Source organism: Protopterus annectens, chromosome 10.part0, assembly GCF_019279795.1.
Source record: "Protopterus annectens isolate FY-2018-M chromosome 10.part0, PAN1.0, whole genome shotgun sequence".
NCBI classification, from domain to species: domain Eukaryota; kingdom Metazoa; phylum Chordata; order Ceratodontiformes; family Protopteridae; genus Protopterus; species Protopterus annectens.
Window position 1 is genome coordinate 104,321,290 of NC_056744.1, and position 23,794 is coordinate 104,345,083.

The 23,794-nt window shown below is 39.1% G+C and overlaps 1 protein-coding gene across 3 annotated transcripts in view; it reads right to left on the reverse strand.

Annotated features, from left to right (window-relative positions):
* Positions 1–23,794, reverse strand: part of CEP131 (centrosomal protein 131) — a 1,433,457-nt gene that overhangs the window by 1,029,775 nt on the left and 379,888 nt on the right. For all 3 annotated transcript variants that reach the window (XM_044085078.1, XM_044085077.1, XM_044085076.1), the window contains exon 7: positions 22,822–22,965. In XM_044085078.1, the coding sequence (XP_043941013.1) occupies positions 22,822–22,965 (144 nt within the window). The remainder of the gene's footprint in view (positions 1–22,821; positions 22,966–23,794) is intronic.

A 23,794-nucleotide genomic window follows, 5' to 3' on the forward strand; every position in this document is an offset into this window, starting at 1 on the left:
AAAAATTTGTGCGAGTCAGGGACCCTGTAATATCTGTCAGGCTTGCTGGTAGCCGGAGGTAAGGAGTCAGGGGTCAAGCTTGACTCCGAAAACACATCATCCACAATGTCTAAAACAGGGGATATGGCTAAAGGTCTGTGCTGAGGGAGAAGAAGGAAATCCCTGAGTCTCTTTTTTGATTCTAAGAAATCTTGAATCTCCCAGTGAAAATGCACCATCAAAGTATGCAAGGTTTCTCCAAATTAATAATCATCAGGAGGTGATGCAGATGGTATAGACTCCTCTGCATCAGAATCCTCATAGGGAGGTATAGATAATTCCTGATCAGAAGAGGAATCAGAAGAAATAGAAACCTGATCTGAATATTCATAATCAGTGTCTTGCCTACGCCTCTTATCTGGAGGGGGATGGGAACCCCCTGATCAAGGTAATAAGGTCTTCAGCCATTTTGATCATCTGTTTTTTAGACATAGAGGCCTGTGCACGTGGCTCATGCGTCGGTTTTTTAGAAGTTGCTTTTATCTTTGGTTTTGCAGCTGTCATCGGTTTGATATAAAAGTGTTGAGGCCTGAATACACCCTCGGAAGCCGGTGCCTGCTCAGCAGCTCTGGACCCATCCGAGGAAGATACATCCGTGGTTCCAATACTTTGAGTATCTCGCGGCATTCCAGACTTCACATGAGTGTCGGTAGGGGCCTGTGACTCGAAAGTAGCAGGTATCAGGGGCTGCGAAAGCGCCTCACTGAGTACCGGCGGATGGCTTAGGAGAAGCTTTGTTGTCGGTTTTGGACCTCGACTGTCTCTCTCTGTCCTTTTCTTTGCATTTTTTATGTACTCCGGTAGTCGGATTGCTATCCGACGACATTTCTGAGTAGTTAAATCTGTTTCCAAAATACTTTGAGGCAAAAATATACCGACGCTTAATAGTGTGATCAGGGCCTAGGCAAGGAATACAGTATAAATGGAAATCCTTACGAGGTGTTTGCTTCCCACAAGTAATACAATTATTAACTTTTTCTGATATCAGTATGGAACAAGAAAAAAGTTTCCCCAATAGGGTACTTAGCTGTGAAGACTTCGGTTCTGAAACTCAAACGCGAATATTTCAGGAGTCGGCCAACCGGCACTTGCAAAATGCTTCTGCTTCGGGCACGGCACGGCAAGAAAGACTGAAGAAAATGGCGCCGGCTGCTTGTTTTATACCCCTGATGACTTGACATCATGGAACAGGAGACAGCAGCCAACACAGAACCCAAGGCTTTGTAATTCAGGCCGACTGAAGGCAACCTGCCAGCAGATTACCCAAATGTAATGACTGCAACAGTGAAACACGAAGAACATCCATCTCTTCCTAGAGATTTTCCTGCAGATAGATTATACATCACTATTTTATCTCATCTCCTCCTGTTTTAAACTATAAGTTATTGAGCCTCTTCTACATCTAATGTTGGCATCATTTAGTCTTCCATAAATATCTCCATTTGTGTTCTTTCCAGATCTCCACATGTATCTGTATTACACAAATTTTCATACATTTTCCAAAATATTTCTAATACCTTTACAGGATCTCTGGTTATTTGTCTTGTTATAGGCTCCCTAAGTTTGGTGACAACCCTTTCTACTCTGCTTTCTGCTGCCTATGCCATTGTGTTAAAACAGTTTTGTGCTCTGGAGCTGTCAAAAAATAGTTGCATAACAGCAATCTTTCTAAACTCATACAAACCAAATACTCTCTTATTTTCTCTTTAGAACTCTGCAGTTGCACCTCTTCTTCTTCTATGAGAGTGCCCTTACTCTGAAATACTGTCTAAAGAATTCCTATTACTTCTTAACCATATCGCTTTCTTTTATTTCAACTCTACTTTTAAAATCCATTTTCATTGTATCCCACACATTAAGAATCACTTCTTAAGAAATTTCAGTCTTCTCTTAATAACTTTCAAATAATTTCCACTACCCATGCCTTAAATTCCTCCCTTTTTTAACAGGTAGGTGGGAAAGTATCAGTCTCATTTTTGCTTCATTATCCTGAATGTTAATCTTTGCTTTTATTTGGACATGATCTGAAAAAGTTATTAGATGAATGAAAAATTACTTCTATCCAGTATAGCTCAGTTATTGTACCTTGGGGAATAATGTGCAAATTCCCTCAGAATTCCTACTACTGAATTCATGCCTTCCACACCAAATGCTTTCACAAATTTCCACAGAAATCTACCCTCTTTTGTTATATTTTCCCTTCTAGGTCCCCTTGATAACACGTTCACTATTGCAAATCAAGTTTCAGTCCTCAACTAAAAATATGATCATTCCTCCCAAAATATTCTTAAGCTCCATAAAAGCAGTGTTTGCAGGAATCTAACGACATGCCAGTATAATTATCCTCCCTTGCCAATAGCCCCTTACTACCACATATCTACAAGTACTGTCTATATTTCCTCTGCTATTACTATAGGAATCCCCAACAATCAGTATTATTACTCCCTTTTTCCTTTGTCACTGGTATTCTGCTGAATATTCATCCTGAAATCCTTCCTTTGCCAAATTTGCATGCTTACTTCTTTCTAAATACGTCGCCTACAGCACTGCTATTTGCACTTGGCATTTCTTAACATAATTCAATACCATTTACTTTTTTGTCGATAACTATAAGGCCATTTACATTCCAAGTTAATATGGATATTGTAACCATTATAATAAAATGCTACTGCTCCTTTCTAATATGCATGACAATTTTACTGAATGTGCATTTCTAACTTTTGTATTACATGTACAAACTAATGTTTGCCAGGCTGAACTTTTATACAGTTGTTTCTTCTCATCTCCATTTGAACCTATTTCACATTTTTCAAGACTTTTTCTTTCAATAAAAAACAAATACATTTTCAGAACACCCCCATCCCCTGTCAACACAACTATACATATATCTTCATAAAATTAAGTTTCACCCTCCAGGTAAGAGCAACCGCACCAGGGCATTATCTAAAATAAAATTAAGGTTACCCATACTAATGTTCATGTTACAGACTGTGTTCCCACTTACACTGATTTTATGCCCATTTTCTTTTTTTACACCTTTACTGAATTATTACTCGAGACAAAGGCAAACTTACATTTATATAAGAATAACAAAACCATATTAACAATTTCACATTTACAAACACTATAGGATATATAGCAATATAGGTGATGTAAAATCTAAGCAACATTACAAAAAATATTCAATTCCTGCCTTCTCTTAAACTCCATTACTCCTCCAAAACATTTTTCTACATGTATTGTTCTCACAATTTCTATTTATTCTATGTAATTTACTCCTACCTTTTTTCTAAAGATCCCACTTCCTGTTCTTTTATCTTTGTTAAAACACTCACAACTTCAAATACAGCCAATTTAAATTTATTTTGATTTTCATTTTCTAGTAATTGTTTTTTTGGCAGCCACCAGAATTACAGTTAACATGGCCTTACTTTGTCTAGGCAATTCAGATCCTGTAACCCAGCTCAAAAAAATAACTACACTCATTTGCTCACCCAGTATTCCTGAAAGAGTACTCTAAGGGATTTTTAAAGTCTGTTGACTTATTACACTCCCAAAATATGTACTCAGTTACCTCCTACCTTCCCATCATGCCTCTAACATTTGCTATCTAACTGAGGGAAAAAATTCTTTGGAGTCTGCTTGGGGTATAAAAGTATCAATGCAAACACTTCCAGACAAAACCCTTAAACATTATAGACTTTTTTGCATATTTGGGAGCCATACATATGTCTTTGTATTAGTTCATTCTGAACTGCATAGTTAAAGCTCCCTTCCAAATCTTTTCTGATGTCTTCTGACTGACTCTTATAGTTGTTCTGCAATATTTTATATACCCCACTAAATACCTCTTTTTTAACAGCAGCTTCTTTCTATATTCAATTAAAAATTCTGTGTAGGTCTATCCTTTTCTCTCTGTCTATATTTGGATATCAAACCCTGATAGGGAAAGTTGATCACTAACTTGCAATACAAACGTCTTCTTGGCCTCATTTGTTTTATTACCTTTCCTTTTCTAATTACTCTATTTGTTCCCAATACGTTGCTTCCTTTACCAGCTTCCTCCAGTAAATACCCCCCTTTTCTATTCTCTGCACCCCTAATTACATTAATCCCTATCGCCAGAATCTCCACTGTTGGCTTAGTTCTTAGTATACTTTCTGCTACTTTATCAATACAGTATTCTGTAGGACTGTTGTATTGCCCCTTAATGATTTGCCTCCAAAAATCCCATTCTTTCCTTATTTCTTGAATTACCCCCCACTTCACTGTCATCATCCCTTTCCACTTTGAATTGTAGCTTACCGTTTGTGTTATGTTTAAGAGATTTAACTGTGTAGCTCTGAAATATCCCTTCAAATCAGATACACCTAAAACTTCTTGTTCTGTTGGAAGGATCAATTTATCTCACTGACTCTTGCCCTCTCCTTACTGTCCATGACTTCTCCTCTGGTTGATAAAAAATATACCTGACCTGTGCATAAAACGAAAGGGAGTAAAAACATTTTTACTGATTATATCTTGCTATCCATAGGCAACAGCTTCCAGTTCCTCAGTTTTTGTATTATTTTTGTTTGTTTAGTCTCGTCTTACACGTCCTTAGCTGCCACAATCCAATCATTTTTAATCCATACTCCTAAATACTTAATTTCATCATGTTCCCATAAATATGGGTATTTCTTTACCAGTTTCATGTGTGGGTACACAGTTTATAGCTATAAACCTTTGTTTTATCTTCATTAATTTTATATCCCAAACAAACCTGGAACTGTCTCATAATATTCCATAACACTGAGATGGATTTTTCTGGTTCCATCATGTACAAAATAATATAATCTGCAAATAACTACAACTTTTCTTGAACACAGTACCAATTATATCCCTGGAATTCCAATTCCCTTATTTTCTTTGCCAGGAATTCTAAATATAACACAAAAAACAAAGGCGAAAGAGGGTACCCTCTGCCTGGTACCTCTGTTGAGACACAACTTATCAGAGAGGAACCCTTCCACTTTGATTTTTGTCTCCAATCCCTCATATATCCATCTAATTAACCTTATTGTTGTATCAGGAAATATAGATGTGTCCATTTCCCTACTTAAAAATGACAGTTGACTCTGCTGAATGCTTTCTCTGCAATGGCAACAACAGCAGTCTTTTCGTACAGTCTGCTTCCCTCTGGATCATCACTGTTCTGTAATGTCAAATGTTTACCTCTTCTCCACAAAAAATAAATCTTAGCAGCAGCACTTGATAGAATGCCTTCTAACTTCAGAGGTGACATGGCATAATTCCAGTATCTTCTATCTCAGGGTTTTCCTCAATCTTCCCAGCCTTGTCTTAATTGTGACAGATAAATCTCTTGGCACTCGTGTGTTTGGCAGTTTAAGGCCCCAAAGATAAAGACATTTCCCCCCTCCAGTGGAAAGAAGGGTTTTGGTCATAATCCAATTAGGCCTTTTGCTGGCATCCAAGAGCATGATGGCTGGATCAGCAGCAAGATCTCTGTACAGGTACCTATAGAAGTCCACCACCCTATAGAACCGCTCAAGCGCCCAGGAAGCAGGGGCTTGGGAGTGAGGTTCCAGGGATGTACCAGTTAAAAGCATCTTCTAAGACCTTTGCAACTGGAGTAATGGCTAAAGAAGCTTACTCTGACAAATCCAGAAGCTCCCATTATCTTTTCTGGTCATCAGAAAACTTTTCAGATTACCATTTAAAATGATTCTTCATCCTGTTGAGGGCATCACCAACTTTATTATCATCTAGTACAGAAACAGAGACAAAGTGTCCTCAATGTTCAAGTTATAGTTGCATGGGGACGGACGTGACAGGCATACTCCAGTTCAACCACCTTACAGTCAAGAGAAATTAGAATCCACTGGAGATGAAGGTCCCATTTGCTTTTCTAAACAAGGATACCAAACAAGGATACCAAACACTGAAGGCTGAACTGAGGAAGGCTGCAGGTTTTTAAAGAATACTACAATATCCCAGGTCAGCTTCACTAGATTCTGAGGTCAAACACTGACAAGGAGCCTGGGACTGGAGGAAAAGTTGGAGGATGTGTCCAGTTCAAATTATGGCAAGATGGAGGACACCCACGTTTTGGACAACTCTGTCCTACCTCTAGTGGAAAGAGACCAACTTGGAGGCAGACAGTTTGGACCTCTGTTGTGGTTCAGTGGAGGCCTTTATGGACTTTGACGAAGAAAATACTTCATTCACTCTTTGTAATCATTATATGGGCATTCAAACCAAAACACCAATAACAGGGATCCAAACTGACAAATAGTGGAACAGTTTTGGCTCAGGAAGACATGAGGTTATCCAACTGTGTGTCACCCTCCAGACATGCAATGCCTGAGGTGTCTGTAAAAACAGCCATCAGTTACGGGGATGCTAAAATACATCATCAAACCAGCTGGCCTTCAGTGTCTGACAAGAATGTTATCAACCTCCTGGTATTCCTTCTATCAAGGGTGTTTCTTAATTAACTTGCTGGCATCTGCTAAAGATGTGGCCATTGAAATGGTGGCCCTGCACATGATCAAGTCTTTCTTGCTTAGACAGTCCTCGAAAATTTAGTTCATAAGTTCATAGGTAGATACTAGGCTATCTGCCCTAGAGCATTTATAAGCCTAGCCAGAGTGTATTTGGCTTCCACCTCCCTATTAGATTAGCCTACTGTGCCTCTGTAAAGTAGGTCACAGAAGGTACCCTTTTAAGATTAGTTTACTGTGCCTCTGTCTAGCAGGGACACAGAAGAGATCCCAGGGGTGAATTTGCGATTTCCCATCCACGCGTCCAAATTTCGCATGAAGAGGGTCAGTGAGGGGCTATGTCGAACATGAATTGGGATTCAATTCCAGAGTGAGGGGAGCCTCTGGGAAATGAATCTGTCCCTCCAGCATGTCCTATTTATTTTTGCGCTGAGGTTTAGGTCCCTGGAGCGTGTAGCTCTCAGGGACTTGGATTTTTTGAGGTGCAGCATGTCCATTAATTCTGGGTTTGACATGGCTTTGTACGTCAGGCATAGATCGCCTCTGAGTAGGTGGTAAGCAAATGAGTAGAGCTGGAGTTTCTTTAGTTGAGCTGCATAGGACATCTGTTTGTAGCCCATGATCCTCTTGGTGAGGTACTTTTGGGGTCTCTCCAGTTGCTGCAGGTGTCGGGTAAGGTACATCCCAAAAGGGGCATTGTATTCAATTATGGGCCTGATGAGTGACGAGTAGAGGGGCAGAATGACCTCTCTTGATCTAGATGCGAACCCTTTCGTGATAAGGTGGGCTATATAGAAGGTCTTTCTAACCACTTTGGCAACGTGATTATCAAAGGAGAGATTACTATCTACGTTGATCCCCAAATCTCTAATTACTTCTTCCGTACTTAATGGATTACCACCTATGTGGTAATCTGTGGGCACCTTGTTTTTCCCAAAGGGGATGACTATGCACTTTTTAGCATTTAGCTTGAGGCCGTGGCTCTGGCAACAAGCATCAGTCTCTGTGAGACCCTTTTGGAGGATGCTTGTGTCAGCTGGAGATTCGATTATGGCCCCCCGTTTGCTGTCATCTGCGAACTTTGTCAGCCATAATCCCCCCGTGTTAGCCTGAACCTCAGAGAAGTATATACCGAACAAGAGAGGTCCCAGAACTGAGCCCTGTGGGATGCCACTTGTAACTGGTTTGGATTCGGACATGGCACCTGCGATTCTGACCATGTGGGTTCTATCTCTGAGACAGTTTGCAACCCATCTTGCGATATAGGGGTTGATATTTAAGCTGGTAAGCTTATTTATGATGCCCGAGTGGGGTATTGTGTCGAAAGCTTTTGCGAGGTACAGGTAGGCTGTGTGGACTACCTTGCCCTCATCTATGGCTTTGGTAACTGTTTCAAAGAAATCAACTAGGTTTAAGAGGCAAGATCTGCCCTTAACAAAGCTGAATTGGGTAGGGTCCAGTGTCTAGAGGCTCCCAGTGTCTTTGTTTATGAGTTCCATGATAATACGCTCCATAGCTTTACAGACCAGACTAGTCAGGCTTATGGGGCGATAGTTTCTGGGGTCCGTTGTGGCACCACCTTTGTGGAGTGGGACCACTGTAGCTGTACGCCATTCTTTGGGTACATATCCTGTAGTAAGGCTAAGTTTGAACAGTGACTTAATATGAGGGTTCAGTTCTTCTTGGAGCTCGTGTAAGACACAGCCTGGGACACCGTCCGGTCCCATAGATGCTGTGTTTTTTGCTTTGGAGAGGGCAGCTTTCCCCTGTGCATCTGTGATGTCAGGGAGGTTACATTCAGTTGGGATAGGCATTTGCTCCTTTGTGGGGGAAGGGGGGGGAGAAGTTTGCGCTGAATCTGTCTGCCAGGATGTTGGCTATGTCTGTAGGTTCGGTATATTTTGTACCGTTATGCAACAATTCAGAGCACATCTGGGAGTTTCTGCCCATGTTTCTGACATAACTAAAGAAGGCCTTGTGATTATCTTTAGTGTCTAGGGCAATTTTTCTTTCGAAACTGGCCTTTGATGATTTTATGAGGGATCGAAGTTTCTTGCTAATACTGATCAGAGATGCCTTCTCTTTTTGGGATTTTGCTCTGTCATGTAGTAGCTTCCTCCTTCTGTTGTATAGCTTATTTATGGCCGGGGTCTACCAGACCGGTCTCCTGTTTTTGGAGGAGTGAGTCTTGGTTTTACTTGGGATAGCACAATGCATGCATTCCTGCAGGTGCTCATAGAATGCATTTGTAAAGGATTCTGCGGATTGGGCTGTATTATCCTCTGGCCCAGGGGCTTTGAAGGATTCCACCTCAGTCTTGAGAAGTGCTAAGTTGGCTTTTGAGAAATTTTTACAGTGATTTCCTTGGCTGGGGGTGGGGACGGGATATGGATGTCCAGGGAAATTTGTTTATGGTCGGATCTTATCAATGAGGGGTTTACCTCTGGTGTGGAACATAGAGTCCCCATGTTGGTGATGACCAGGTTCAATACGTTGTTCCCTATTGTGGGAGTGGTGACCAGTTGTTCCATTGCGTTAGAGTTTATAAATTCAAGGAACCGTTGGGTGAGGGTGTTTGGGCTTGAGTAGTTTTCCCAGTCAATGTTTGGGTAGTTGAAGTCACCCAATAACATAGTGTTTGGAGAGACCTTCATATTCTCCAGTGTTCTCAGGAATGCCAAGTGGGGTTCCTGTAATAGGGAGGTTGTTCTGTAGCAAGCTACAAACTGAAAGGCAGTTTTGCCCGCTGTTAGTTGCACATGGATGGTTTCCGATGCTTCGTGCAGTGCCACTAACCTGGAGGTGTAGGTATCTTTGATGAATATAGATATTCCTTCCCCCTCCTTTTGTGCTTCGGTCCGAGTTTTGGGGCTGAAACGCATGGTATGAGTTATAACCTGGTAGTGTCGGGGTGCTCTCAGGAGCCTTGAACCAGGTTTCTGTTACTGCACAGACATCGATTTTCTCCATACTGAGGAGAGTCTCGAGTGCGTGCATCTTGAGGTTTAGACTTCTGGCATTGAGTAGCATTACTTTTAGTTTTTTTATCTTTGGGTTGTCTATGGAGGTGGGTTTGTCCTTTGAGCCTTGCCTAAAAAAGGCACTATGGGGGTGGCAAGAGCTTTGGCCAGTATACGAAAGCCTAAGGGTGACAGGTGCAAGCCATCCCTAGTGAAGCAACTTGGCTTGTCGAGCATGTCATCCCAGGCTGACAGACACTGGATCCCCTTTGAATGATACCAATACTTTAGCCAATTGTTGAAACTGATAATTTTGTCTTTATACTGTGGCATCATTCTTGGTGAAGGCAAGATGCTACTCAAGGTCAGGGACATACCAGCCTGGGCTACATGGTCAGAGAGCTCCTCTATGTCTCTTTTCATGTAGTCCAGGGAGGTACGTCTCAGGTCATTCACAGCAGCATGGACAATGACGGAGTCATACTTGTACTTGCTTTGGAGTGATCCGAGTGCTTGCGTTATGTGGCGGATCCTGGCACCAGACAGGCAGCTTACAGTGACCTTCTCCTTGTTCAGTCTGGTGAGTGGGACGTCAGTGTGCCGGACAATACAGTCCCCTACAACAAGTGTATTTGGTGTGTTGTTTGGCCTTATGGGCTGTGACTGAGGCACACTGATTTTGTGAGATATGTGATTTGTAGGTATTGAGGGGTGGCTGTTGCTTGGATATCTGCTTAGGAGGTCTTTGCTGTTTAGGCAGATTTTTATTTAGAGCTTCCGAGTATGTTTTTGTGTGTTTATGTGTTGGGTATGCAGATGCAATAGGTCTGCGTGAGACTGGATTTGTGGTGTGGGTGGTTACCTTTTCATCCTGACTGACTGTGCCAGTCTTGGGTTGAGAGAGCTCTGCCTCCAGTTTGGCTGTGTAACTGCATCTCTCACATGTATTAGAGTTTGTTGGAAGGAGGAGAGGGTTGTCTGTGTACATAAGACAATTGTAACATTCCCTCAAAATTCCCAGATTCACCAGCTGGACTGGAAGGTAACCTTGAAACTGACCCTTGGACATACCAGATTAGTATAGGGAACTGTTTTTTTTACTGATCACATTAGGGAAGGGAACTGATTTTTCACTTGATCAGGAAGGACCAATCGGGAGTCTAATACTTATGAGAAGTCAAGGAGGGTGTAGTGCTTTAGTTAGTTAGTGTTTCCTTATAAGAGCTGAGCAAGTGCAGGGCTTTAGGAAGAGAATAGAGTGATTACTCTGAGAGTTTGAACAGTTCTAAGGGAAAAAGTGAAGAGCAGACTTTGTGGAGCCTGGAATAGTTTAAAACTTGTTTAGGCGACGCTGCTCAGTGCGCAAAACCGCGCAAAAAAGAGAGTTGTAGGGTTGTAAGAGAGAGATCACTCCACTTTATAGTTTTCTTGTTGAACAGTGTGCAGGAGGACAAGAGGCAATGTCATACTGCATCCCCAAATAAATATATAGACACAGTTTACCTTTGTTTACCCAAGAAAAATGAATGTTGACATCTGAAAAGTAAACCACATTACCTTGAAAATGGAAACATTGATGTTCTACTATACATGCACCAAGAAGCAACCTTGGCACATGCAAACGTTAAATAAAAAAGCATAATTTTTCCAGGGAAGCAAGGCACCTGTGGCCCCCACACCCCCTGCTAATTATATACACTAACCCCAGGATCTTGCATTCCCTGGCAAAAGAGAATATTCCCGTACACCAGGGGATTGTTAATCTCAAACACCAGTCAGCCATTTGCATAGCTGACCAAATGCAGTCAATTAAGCAGATGTCAGCCAAGCTGCCTGATGACCAAACCAACTGAACCCATATACACTAACTATTAATGACTGTGTGGAATTTGCCTTCTACAGGTAATACAATTGTTTCATTTAGTGATCAATGTCAGCTAGTCTTGCTGACAACTGAAAAATACCTACACATAAAAGCATGAATAAAAGGTACAATAAGATTTTTCCCCTGAGTTAAACACTTTCCTCTGTCTTGGAGCTAGCCTAAATCAATGAATGGATTGATGAGGCACTAACATATATGTACCAATCTTCACATGAACTGTTGTAAGAAACAACAAAAGATGATGTGGGTGAATATTCCTCTTATACAAGCCATGCTTATGCTTAGCTGGGAAGCAGCTCATCTGACCTACAGGAGAAAGGGTGTTAAGCTCTGCAAAGACTGTAATCCACAAAGCTGAATCTCTAAGCTAATGCTTTCCATGAACATTACCTGGTTTAAAGTCTAGTTCTAAGCCTTTATCTCTGGGCTTCCCCACACATTTTTCAGAATGAGGATTGATGGAGACTAACAGTGTTGAACTCAAATGGGGCTTGACTGCCAGTCCAGAAACAACGAAAAGATCCACCAACAAGCAAAGCAAAGACTTCGAACCAATAAAAAGACCTTTAGACCTTAACGCAAGTTTATTGTAATGCAAAGAGACAGCGTTTTCGCTACTCAAACCAGGTAGCTTCTTCAGAGGATAAAAAAAGCGCGAAATCAGCGCTCTTTTAAACTCCGCACAACAATGCAAGTACTATTACATCACTTCCTACAAGAAAGAAGTGTTTTTTTTTTTAAATGAATCATGTAATACATCCAATAACAACTAAATACTATACCATAGCTGAATTTAAAACGTTACACTGGAAACACTTATAAAATCAGTGCAACACATGTCAAACAGTTATTTGTAAAATAGCTGAACAAGCAGCTAAAATTAGCTATAAGGCACTTTTAACCACTAATTTCAAAATTTAATGTTCAAATTAAAATTAAAATTAAAATTAAAATTGAATTAGTGTCCTCTATGGCAAACCAATGGGAGGAAGTTGTTATAGATGTAAAGAACCAAATAAACATTCCAACCCCATATTAAAACCATAAGCAAACATATTAATCTCCACATAAAAATGTGCATAATAGTACATATATACAAAAGTGACTGCTAGGCCTGAATATGTCAATACAAAACACATTTTTTACACTCAATACTAGTCAGCTTATTGTTAATGAGCTTAAGACTCTTTCAAGTGTAAAAAAATTCAAATATATTAATTAAATAAAAAAAGTCAATAACAATCCAATAGAAAAATATAAGCATGTAACACCTCTAAGAATGCTATACATAAGACAAGAAACAATTCCTGGCTTTTAACAGTTAAAACCTATATCTAATTGTAAGTACAAATGAAAATACTGCATTAAAAGGTACTAAGGTACTAGGCTTAGCCTCCAGAAAATTGTTACCTCATATAAGATTTTAGCTTTAAAAAGGATGCTATATTGCAACTATCATTTAGGCCTGGAAGGTTAAAGGCATCTAATTTCAACTGCCATAATAGCTCCCGAGTTTCCAATAGTATTGAAGTAGGACCCCCTCTTAAAGGCATTGGTAAATGGTCAATGCCCATAAACACAAATGCATGCCCTGGATGAAAAGATATATGCTTGGCCAATGCGTTTTCACTCTTCGAATTCTTAATAGCATAACAATGCTGGTAAATCCGCTCTTTAAATCTTCTATCTGTCTTACCGACATAGAAGGCGGAACAGCATGTACAGAAGGCAACATAAATGATAGATTTAGTGTCGCAATTAATTCTATGGGCAATGTAATATTTCGTACCTGATATGCAAAATGTGCTACCTGTTTTTATATGGGTACAAAAATTACATGAGCCACAAGCAAAAGACCCTTTTGTTCTATTACAAGACAAAGCTAATGGGTCACTTTGTAATAAGTCTTTAATGTTTCTCCCTCTCCTAAAAACAATGTTAGGTTTCTCACCCAACTTATTGGATACAGAAACATTAGTAGAGAGAAAGAACCAGTTCTTGAACAAGATGTCCCTAATGGCATTAGAGTTCAAACTAAATGTCATAATAAAACTACATGGAAACTCGTTTGGTAAAGTCATTGCTGTTAGTGCAGATTCATCCGTAACGGAAGAATTTACTGTAATGGCAAGTTTTTGGGTAGAACTAGAGTCAATTGAGGATGACACAAAAAGAAGTGGTTTATAAAAACCACAATTTCTCTTCGCCATTACTTCATCTAGTAAGTCCTCCACCAAACGCTGTGGGTAACCACGGTTAATGAAAAGTTCTTTTAGAAATTCTCCTTCATGTAAAAAATCATTCAAATCACTACACATTCTAACTGCCCTCACTAATTGACCCTTCACAATAGCTTTTTTATGTTTGAAAGGGTGTGAGCTGGTGTAATGAAGGAAGGAATTTACATAGGTATCCTTTCTAAAAATAACAGATTTGAAAGAACCAGATGTAGCTGCCCTTGATAGTTTAACATCAAGGTAGTTAATCTCCTTCGTGTCAAAATGGTAGGTGAATTTCAAAAAAGGTGTCGTTGAATTTAAAAAGTCAACAAATGAGTGTGCTAGGGAAGAATCCCCTTTAAAAAGAATAAAGGCATCGTCCAAAAAGCGTGTATAGAAAACCAACTTCTCCTTCCACTCAGTATTATTAAAGACGAAGTGCCTTTCCCAATAAGCCGTGAATAGATTAGCTACGGCAGCCCCGCAAGGAGAGCCCATGGCCACCCCTTGTTTCTGTATGTAAATATCTCTTTCAAACATGAAAAAATTAGAAGACAGAATGATGTCCAACAATTCAGTGACATTGTTAATGTCACTTTTAGGGGCCCCGAGCTCTAAAAGAAGAAGTTCAACCCATTCCAAAGCTTCCTGGTGTGGAATGGATGTATACAAATCCACCACATCGATGGTTAAGAAGTTGGTAGTTTCTTCTAGCGTCAGAACATTCAAGTTGGACAAAAAAGACCAGGAATCTTTACAAATACTAGGGATGAGTTCCACGTACTTAGCAAGCAGTGAATCAATATATTTAGAGCATGGGTAAGAAATAGATGACCTGCCATCAATAAGGGCTCTCATTGGAGGATCACCAAGGTTCTTATGAACCTTGGGTATGCCAAACATGACAGGAGTTTTAGGGTACAAGATATCAATATATTTGAAGGTGTCTACATCTATTCTACCACTAATGAAGAGGTCCCTAAAATAACCTCTAATTCTATTAGTGCAAACATTCATTTCATTAACTGAGGAAGTTTCATAAGCTGTAGAATCTAGTACCCTATGCATTCTCTCTACATAGTCCATTTGCTCAAAGATAGCCAAACCGCCACCCTTGTCTGGCTTAATAATTCTAACAGCTGATGCACGCAGTTTATTAAGGGCTACCAGTTGTTCTTTAGAAATGTTAAACTGGTTAGACATAATAATAGAGGACTTAGCCAAATGTCTTATATCCAGTTCACATGCACACTCAAACATTTTTAATGCCACATGTAAAGGCGGATTAAACACGCTAGGGAGCTTTAGTTTAGAAGAAGTGGACTTAGTTAAATCATTGAACAAGTTTTAAATTAAGTTTTCTGACATAACATTTCAGGTCCAACAAAACCCTAGCAACATCACATTTTCTAGAAGGGACAAACGTGTTCCCTAAAGCTAAAAGCTCTACCAATTCAGGTTCCAAAGAAAGGGAAGAGAAATTGTAAATCGTAAAGTCACCCCTTTTATTTAAAATAATGTTCGGGGTAGCTTTATTAGAATAACATAAGTTAACATTCAGTGATTCCAATTCCTGTTCCCCCTCCGACGCATTTGGTTGCTCCTGTTCCCTAAAAAAACATTGTCTGTATTTTGATCACTAACAGGAACAACACTATGACTAGGGGCAGGTGTATCATTATAACCACCATTATTTTCCTGCCTATTTCTATTTCTGTTACTTCTCCTCAAAGGCGGGTTGCCCCCATTATTAGTGTTGTGCCCTACAATATTACCAGAATCCACAGTGTCATCAACATCAGAAATTTCCAATAAGCTATCCCTCCTTGGGGCCTGGGCAGTAATACACAATTTAGGGAAGGCTTTGTCATTAGAATAGGCAAGTCTATCCCTATATAATTTCTTTGATTTATTTGTTTTGAGTTTGACCATATATGTGTCAATGCTCGAAAAAATACGAGCATGGTCAAATTTAAATTGTAAAAAAGCACCATCAATTTTGATTTCTTCATCCAATAAACAAACATCTTTAGTTAAATCTTCAATACAAATGGAATAATGCTTCACAAGTAATTCTATCAGTTGCAAACCCTGTATTTGAAACAATGCCTTTAAGTCAGGCAGAAAACCCTTACTATTAATCAAATTCGAGGGAACAAAACCATTCCTTAAGCCTTTGGGAATGATACCCTCATTTAAACATTGCTTAAAGTATGCAACTTCAAGCTGCAATTTCCTTAGTTTAAAAGTTTTAGTGTCCAGTAATTTTAACTTGTCCGACAAAGACACTGCACAATTATTCAAAACAGCGTTATTCTGCACTGACGAGCCATCATTTAAAGGTTTAGAAAACTGCATAAAGTCACCTGTGTTCTGTATCCATTCGGATATGGATGCTACGCCAATAAGTGCATTCTCTCGCCCATTCGAAACGTTTGATGTATTTGCCTGTAAATTGCCAGCCTCAGTCACTGAGGAGTTTGTAATAGGCGCAGCCGTTTTCAACGGTTGCGCTGCTGGAATAAAATCCTGTGAGTCAACAAGTACTCTGCTGGCACCAGCTCGGTTAGCTGAAGAATCCGAGTGAACAGATGGACGTAATGAGCAAGCTCCTTCTAGGGCAGTAAAGCGCTCATTTAACACTTCTATCCTTTGGGTTAACGTGAGCAACAAGTTAGGTACATCCACGTTATCAGGTTTGGACGACCCAAAAATGTTAGGGCTGGCAGGGCTCTCCATAGGCTCAAAAGTCGTAGTACTGTACCACAAACAATGAAAAGATCCACCAACAAGCAAAGCAAAGACTTCGAGCCAATAAAAAGACCTTTACCAATTAGACCTTAACGCAAGTTTATTGTAATGCAAAGAGACAGCGTTTTCGCTACTCAAACCAGGTAGCTTCTTCAGAGGATAAAAAAAGCGCGAAATCAGCGCTCTTTTAAACTCCGCACAACAATGCAAGTACTATTACATCACTTCCTACAAGAAAGAAGTGTTCTTTTTAAAAATGAATCATGTAATACATCCAATAACAACTAAATACTATACCATAGCTGAATTTAAAACGTTACACTGGAAACACTTATAAAATCAGTGCAACACATGTCAAACAGTTATTTGTAAAATAGCTGAACAAGCAGCTAAAATTAGCTATAAGGCACTTTTAACCACTAATTTCAAAATTTTATGTTCAAATTAAAATTAAAATTAAAATTGAATTAGTGTCCTCTATGGCAAACCAATGGGAGGAAGTTGTTATAGATGTAAAGAACCAAATAAACATTCCAACCCCATATTAAAACCATAAGCAAACATATTAATCTCCACATAAAAATGTGCATAATAGTACATATATACAAAAGTGACTGCTAGGCCTGAATATGTCAATACAAAACACATTTTTACACTCAATACTAGTCAGCTTATTGTTAATGAGCTTAAGACTCTTTCAAGTGTAAAAAAATTCAAATATATTAATTAATAAAAAAAGTCAATAACAATCCAATAGAAAAATATAAGCATGTAACACCTCTAAGAATGCTATACATAAGACAAGAAACAATTCCTGGCTTTTAACAGTTAAAACCTATATCTAATTGTAAGTACAAATGAAAATACTGCATTAAAAGGTACTAAGGTACTAGGCTTAGCCTCCAGAAAATTGTTACCTCATATAAGATTTTAGCTTTAAAAAGGATGCTATATTGCAACTATCATTTAGGCCTGGAAGGTTAAAGGCATCTAATTTCAACTGCCATAATAGCTCCCGAGTTTCCAATAGTATTGAAGTAGGACCCCCTCTTAAAGGCATTGGTAAATGGTCAATGCCCATAAACACAAATGCATGCCCTGGATGAAAAGATATATGCTTGGCCAATGCGTTTTCACTCTTCGAATTCTTAATAGCATAACAATGCTGGTAAATCCGCTCTTTAAATCTTCTATCTGTCTTACCGACATAGAAGGCGGAACAGCATGTACAGAAGGCAACATAAATGATAGATTTAGTGTCGCAATTAATTCTATGGGCAATGTAATATTTCGTACCTGATATGCAAAATGTGCTACCTGTTTTTATATGGGTACAAAAATTACATGAGCCACAAGCAAAAGACCCTTTTGTTCTATTACAAGACAAAGCTAATGGGTCATTATTACATAATTTCTTGTAGGAAGTGATGTAATAGTACTTGCATTGTTGTGCGGAGTTTAAAAGAGCGCTGATTTCGCGCTTTTTTTATCCTCTGAAGAAGCTACCTGGTTTGAGTAGCGAAAATGCTGTCTCTTTGCATTACAATAAACTTGCGTTAAGGTCTAATTGGTAAAGGTCTTTTTATTGGCTCGAAGTCTTTGCTTTGCCAGTCCAGAAAGGAGAGAACTCAAGGCAGCACTGAAAGGTCTGCACATGACTGGTGTCAGATGGAGAACCCTCCCTGCATTAAGCCAAAACTTCTATTCTTCATGACCATGCTTGCATTACTACTAAAGGAATAACATATGCCACAATCATCAAAGTATTCCTCCCAGAGACAGGCTACACACAATATGTGACTGTCCTGGGAAGGAAATTTATTACTCCACTCTAAATACCTCACTGTTTTACTTTCTCTGTTAGCACTTGAGCAAAAGCTCCAAAATGGCAGAAAGTGTAATATATGCTAGCCAATGAATTACAGAAAACACAGAAAAAGCCACTCTAATGTCTGAAACCAGATTAATTGTTCCACCTGAAACCACAGAATTAGTATACAAGAATAAGAGGGGCTGGAAGTGCAAATGAGGGATGCAGCCACTGGAAAAAAAAAACACTTTTTATGTAGATAAAGCCAATGTTTTCTTGAGGAGATGTGGAAACATTTCAACTGGTTTCTCTTATGCATTATGTGCAGCCACAACTTCCTGACAAACCAAACTGAGGAACGATTTAACTGTGTTTAAATGTAATGCTCCTGGCTTTCAAGTGCAAACTACTTCCCCTTATTCAAAAAGAATCACTTTAAAACTGCATACATCTCCAATTTCTGATTGCAATCAAATGAAAAAAAATAATGGTCATAGTAATGAATTGTTTCTCTCTGATACATGCACTGCCCTTCTCTGACAAACCAGAATGAATACCATTTAACTCTGATCAAATAACTGTTACCACCCAAAGTGTCTCCCCAACCCTCAAAACAGCCACTTTCTGATGTATTTTCCAGTAAAGACTGAATATGATCAAAATAAATAATGTTCATAGTAATCTATTTCAGCTTGCTTCTCTCAGACAAGCAATGGTCATCCTGCACTAGCCATGTTGATAATAGTTAAATTATCATCATTCACCTTGTCATTTGCTTTCACACACGTTTGAATGTGATCAAGTGAAAGAATTAACAACCACAGTAAAGAACTTTTACCTTGTTTCACAAATACAACATGCCAACTAGACAAGCCTAATCAATGACTGCTTTAAGTGTGAGCAAGTAACTGCCATCTGCTTTCACATGCAACTGGGATTCTCCCTTCAAAACAATCACTTTCTGACTAGATACACCTCAATTGTTTTAACATCATCAAACAAACGCAGTAATGGCCACAGTTAATTTGCTCAAGCTCATTTCTTTCACACAGACACTACCCCTCCCTGACGTGCTATACCAATCATTTACCCGAGATCAAGAAACCGCCCCTTCTCTTCACACCCAGTTCGTCTCTCCACACCCAAAGTAAAATCTTTCTAACTGTATACATCTTGTATATTTGATAAAAACTGATATTTCTCTCAGAAATATTTATATACAGTACTGAACATTGTGATAATAAGTAAATACATAATATATATATATATATATATATATATATATACACACACACACACACACACACATACATACATGCACACACACGCGCGCGCACACACACACACACACACACACACACACACACACGCACGCACACACACGCACACACACGCACACAAATTATCCATCGTCAAAATGCAAGTTTGGAGCATTTTGTCAAAGTCCATTTCATCTGTTTAGTTTTAGTAGTACAAGTTGGAGATCCTAATGGTGGCTGGGTTTGTTATATTGGTTAAACTATTTACCTCACAAATACAAGTTACAGGTTTTGATTCTCATCCCTGAAACAGAAACTGACTACACTTAAAATGTCTCACAAAGGCAGCTAGTCTAGTACTTGCCTACGAACCCAAGTGTATTTTCCATCCACTTACTTGCAGTGCAGTTTTTTTTTTTTTTTTTGGCAGACAGTGGGTTAAGGAAATTTGTCCATTTCCCCGATGTGAGATCTCAAGAGTTGGCAAATTTAAAATACCTGAGTATTAGATTTGCATGGGACTTACTACACTGCAAAAATGCTGTACTGTTAGTTTGGTTAGGTTTACAATATTCATTAGATTAGATGGAGCCATTTAGTTCTGATGGTTTCAGTGCTAATGTTTTGATTCCCAATGCACTGTCCCATGTTCAATGTAGTTAAAGCAATCTCAAGTTTTATAAGAGGCTGGGGTTCCAAGATGGCTGCACCCTGAGTAATAGCTTGTTTTAGCTCTCCCAGTGTGAAAACAGAAACTCAGCAGAGAAGGCCAGTAGACTTGTGTTTATGGGTGAATTTCAGTAACTGGCTATTTACACTGCCTGGATGACAAGAATAAAGAAATACAAAAGACCTGGAAAAATGCAGCTACAAAAAGTGAGGAAGAAATTAGGGAGAATTCTGCAGCTGCTCATCAAAAAGTAATGCAACCTTCAGACATGACTTCCAGTAACGAAGAGGATGATATAAGACAACTATATACAGACCTGGTTAAAGTAAACAAAACACTGATGGAGTATATTAACATAAACAACAGAAGGCTGGAACAAATGGAATTTAAACAGATATTCAGATGAGATGATAAAGCTGCAGAAATTAGAGGCCGAAATGAAGAAAAGGCTAGCTGAATATGAGACTGCTCAGGAAGAGATGTTTCAAAAAATAATAGAATTACAGGAAATAGCAAGTAGGGAAAACTTGCGATTTTCAGCTATACCAGAGAAGTTACAAGGAGGAGACTGCATTAAATTTATGAAAGCACAAATAAGCCACTGGACTGGTATTCCAGAGCAGGACTTATTAGTTGACCGGCACATCATGTGTATGCTCCAAATCTAGCTATAAGAAAGCAAACTAGACCTTTAAAAGTAAGGATGCAATCCTACCAGCAGAAAAAAATTGATTTTGTTAAAACTGGCAGAAGGGCAAAATACTAAAAGTAGGTGACAGCAGACTGTTTGTGGAGAATGATTACTCATTGTACACCAAGCAAAAGAGAAGTAAATTCATCCCTCTATTCAGAGAATGCTGAGATGCAGGTGTGAAATTCAAACTGCTGTATCCATCTGTCTTCAAGGTATTCTTCCCTGGAGGGACAAAATAATTTTTTGATGAAGTGCATGTTAAGGAAGAAATACAAACGTTTGCCCAACAAAAACTGAGCTGTGAAACAGAAGGACATTCGGCTTCTTGCTCCACTGGTAATAAAGACCAGAGAGAGACTGCACCTGTGAAACCTTTTCCAGTACTTCAACGAAAAATGTCGGAGAGGAGGAAGGGAGCATGAGAACTGACCAGAAAAAATAGAGAGTATGTTGGAAATGAAGCAGAGACAGGATCTGGGTGATGGAGGAGAACTTTAATATAATCAGTAACAATGTGGGATTACAAAGCATTAATTATACTTGTGAAATATGAAAGCACAAGAAAATCTGGAAACACTGGACTTCTTCAAATTTGTTGCTGAGTGGGGGACTCAAGTATATGCCCAACTTCATGTCATTAATCTTCGGAAAAATGCTTTGTGGAGGGGAAGAAAGGGGCGAATACTAACTGTAAATAAAGGAAACACTTTATTTTCTTAATAGTATTGCATCTGTGTTGCATGGTTTTCTTTGCATGCTAGGTTTGGGTGTAATGGGGATTGTAAACAGGTGTTTTTATTTTTTCTCCCCTCTTCTCTTTTTCTTCCTGTGCAATTTTGAGAAACATAGGCAATGTAATGATTAACAAACAAAAGGAAAAAGGAAGTCTAGTTAAGGAGGCATGTGTGCTTTTTTCCACTCTTGCATGGGGAAATGACTGATTAAGATCTTTGTTTTAACACAGAGAGCAAGTAAACGAAAAAGAATATTGAATATTATGAGTTTTTTTCTAGCACTTGCAAATCTGTATACTAAGTAGCATTTCTGCAGCATGTCTCCATGGAGACAATCTGATAAAGAGAAACTGGAGACAGTCTGGTGGAAGGGGATTGGCTGAGGGAAAAGAAAAAAAGAACAGAGAAACTGGGTAGGACATAATGTTCTCTGAAAACAATCAGGGATTTTCTCAGGTGTGATCACTTTAAAGATAATACAAAACCAGTTAGACTTGAAATAAAGTTCTTTCAGGTTTTTTTTAAATGCAGTGGGGAAACTTGGACAGAGACACGAAGCAATGATTGGACTGAGTGCTGAAAGGACTTGTCTTGGAACCCTGGCTAAGGACCCAACTCTATAGCTGCGCTAGTGGGGAGTCTTACTGGGGATCTGGAGAAACCAGTCCCAGACTGACTGTGATCTATTTGTGCTCTTAAAGGAAACTGTACTTTACTGTGAGTGTATCTGTCATCCTCCCAATGTGCATGTCCCTCACTGGTGCTTAGTGGTGAGGATTGAAGCTCCTTGATTACTGAGCCAGTGCAGGGGCGTCACATATTAATTGGAATGAGAAGCCTCTTTTTTTTCATTTAATCCTGCTGCTCTGAGCAATTACCACCAGCATTACTATTAATCTGCAGTGGTGGTGCTGCGGTAGCTTTGTCGCCTCACAGTAAGACGCTGTCCAGTTCGATTCTCAGCTAGAGCGTCTTCTGCGTGGAGACATGCGTGAATGGGCGTACCTTCGTTGAAGGCTGTGCGTCAGGGCTGGTAACTCGGCACGTAAAAGTCAACTATCCATCATTAGCGGTCCGGAGTTCCGCTGTGGCGACCCCTAACTGGGAAAAGCCGAAAGACACAAACAAATTACTATTATGAAATATGATGGCTATACTGAGTCACATCTAAGGTTAACAAGTGCAATATGGTAACTAAACAACTGCTATTCACTAGTTTCTATTTATTCTCTATCTTAACAGATTCTATACATAAGGAAGAACTTGTTAGCAGCAAAAATAAACCATGTATAAATACCTTTCTGCTTCCTCTTCAGAAACTTCCTTCTTCCTTAAGAAAGCATTGTTCCTTGTCATATTATTGTTGCTTGAGAAATTTTTCTGCAATTTTTTCAATGAGCTGTTCTCACCTTCTTCATTTACAGTTGCCTTTATTATATTGCTAATCAGAGGAGAAGAGTACAATGTTGAGACAATCCTAACAAACCACTTTAGCTGAAAAGATTACAAACCTGTAAGTGCAGTACACATTTTTTTTAAAGCTTCAGCCTCCTACAGCGAGTGAGGAGAAAACTAATGGGACAACCATCAGACAATGCACTGTATGATGGCCAATTATACACACTTTCTTTTAAGTTTACATTTATTTAATGGCCACTTAATTTTACCCAGGATAGACCAGCTATAATGCAGCATTAACAAATATATTGTTGAGCATAAAGTTATGAGTTAGAAAAACCTACATACTACAGAGGCCAGAATTTCTAACGCTCAGTGCTTGCAGGTCACCATCTTTAACATGAACATGTGAATGCTCTGACAGGGTTCCCAAACACATCACTTACGATGCAGTCCTTTCATCTTTGTCCATTTTCTCTGTGATACACACTAGAATACTGGGAAACTTAGTGACACTCCTGAGATCATGACTTCAGTTTTATTGGGGCCTACATCTGCAACCTTTTGGTACCCTGACAAGAGATTTCAGGCTATACAAAAAGCAAAAAATATATACTCCCAAATATTTTTCATATGATTTGTTTATGCTCAGCAGGAAATCTGCAGAATAGAACCCATTTTCAATGGAGGCCCAGAGATAAAAGTTCCAATAACAGGTCATTTAATACACATACAACTGTAATGACAGGGCAGACAACAATACAATATTCACATTTATAAGTATTTACAGTTTTCTGCAACTAACTGGCTACCATTATTGTTTCTACAACTTTTACAATTTGAGACCATGCATATTTATGGAAGACAACTAA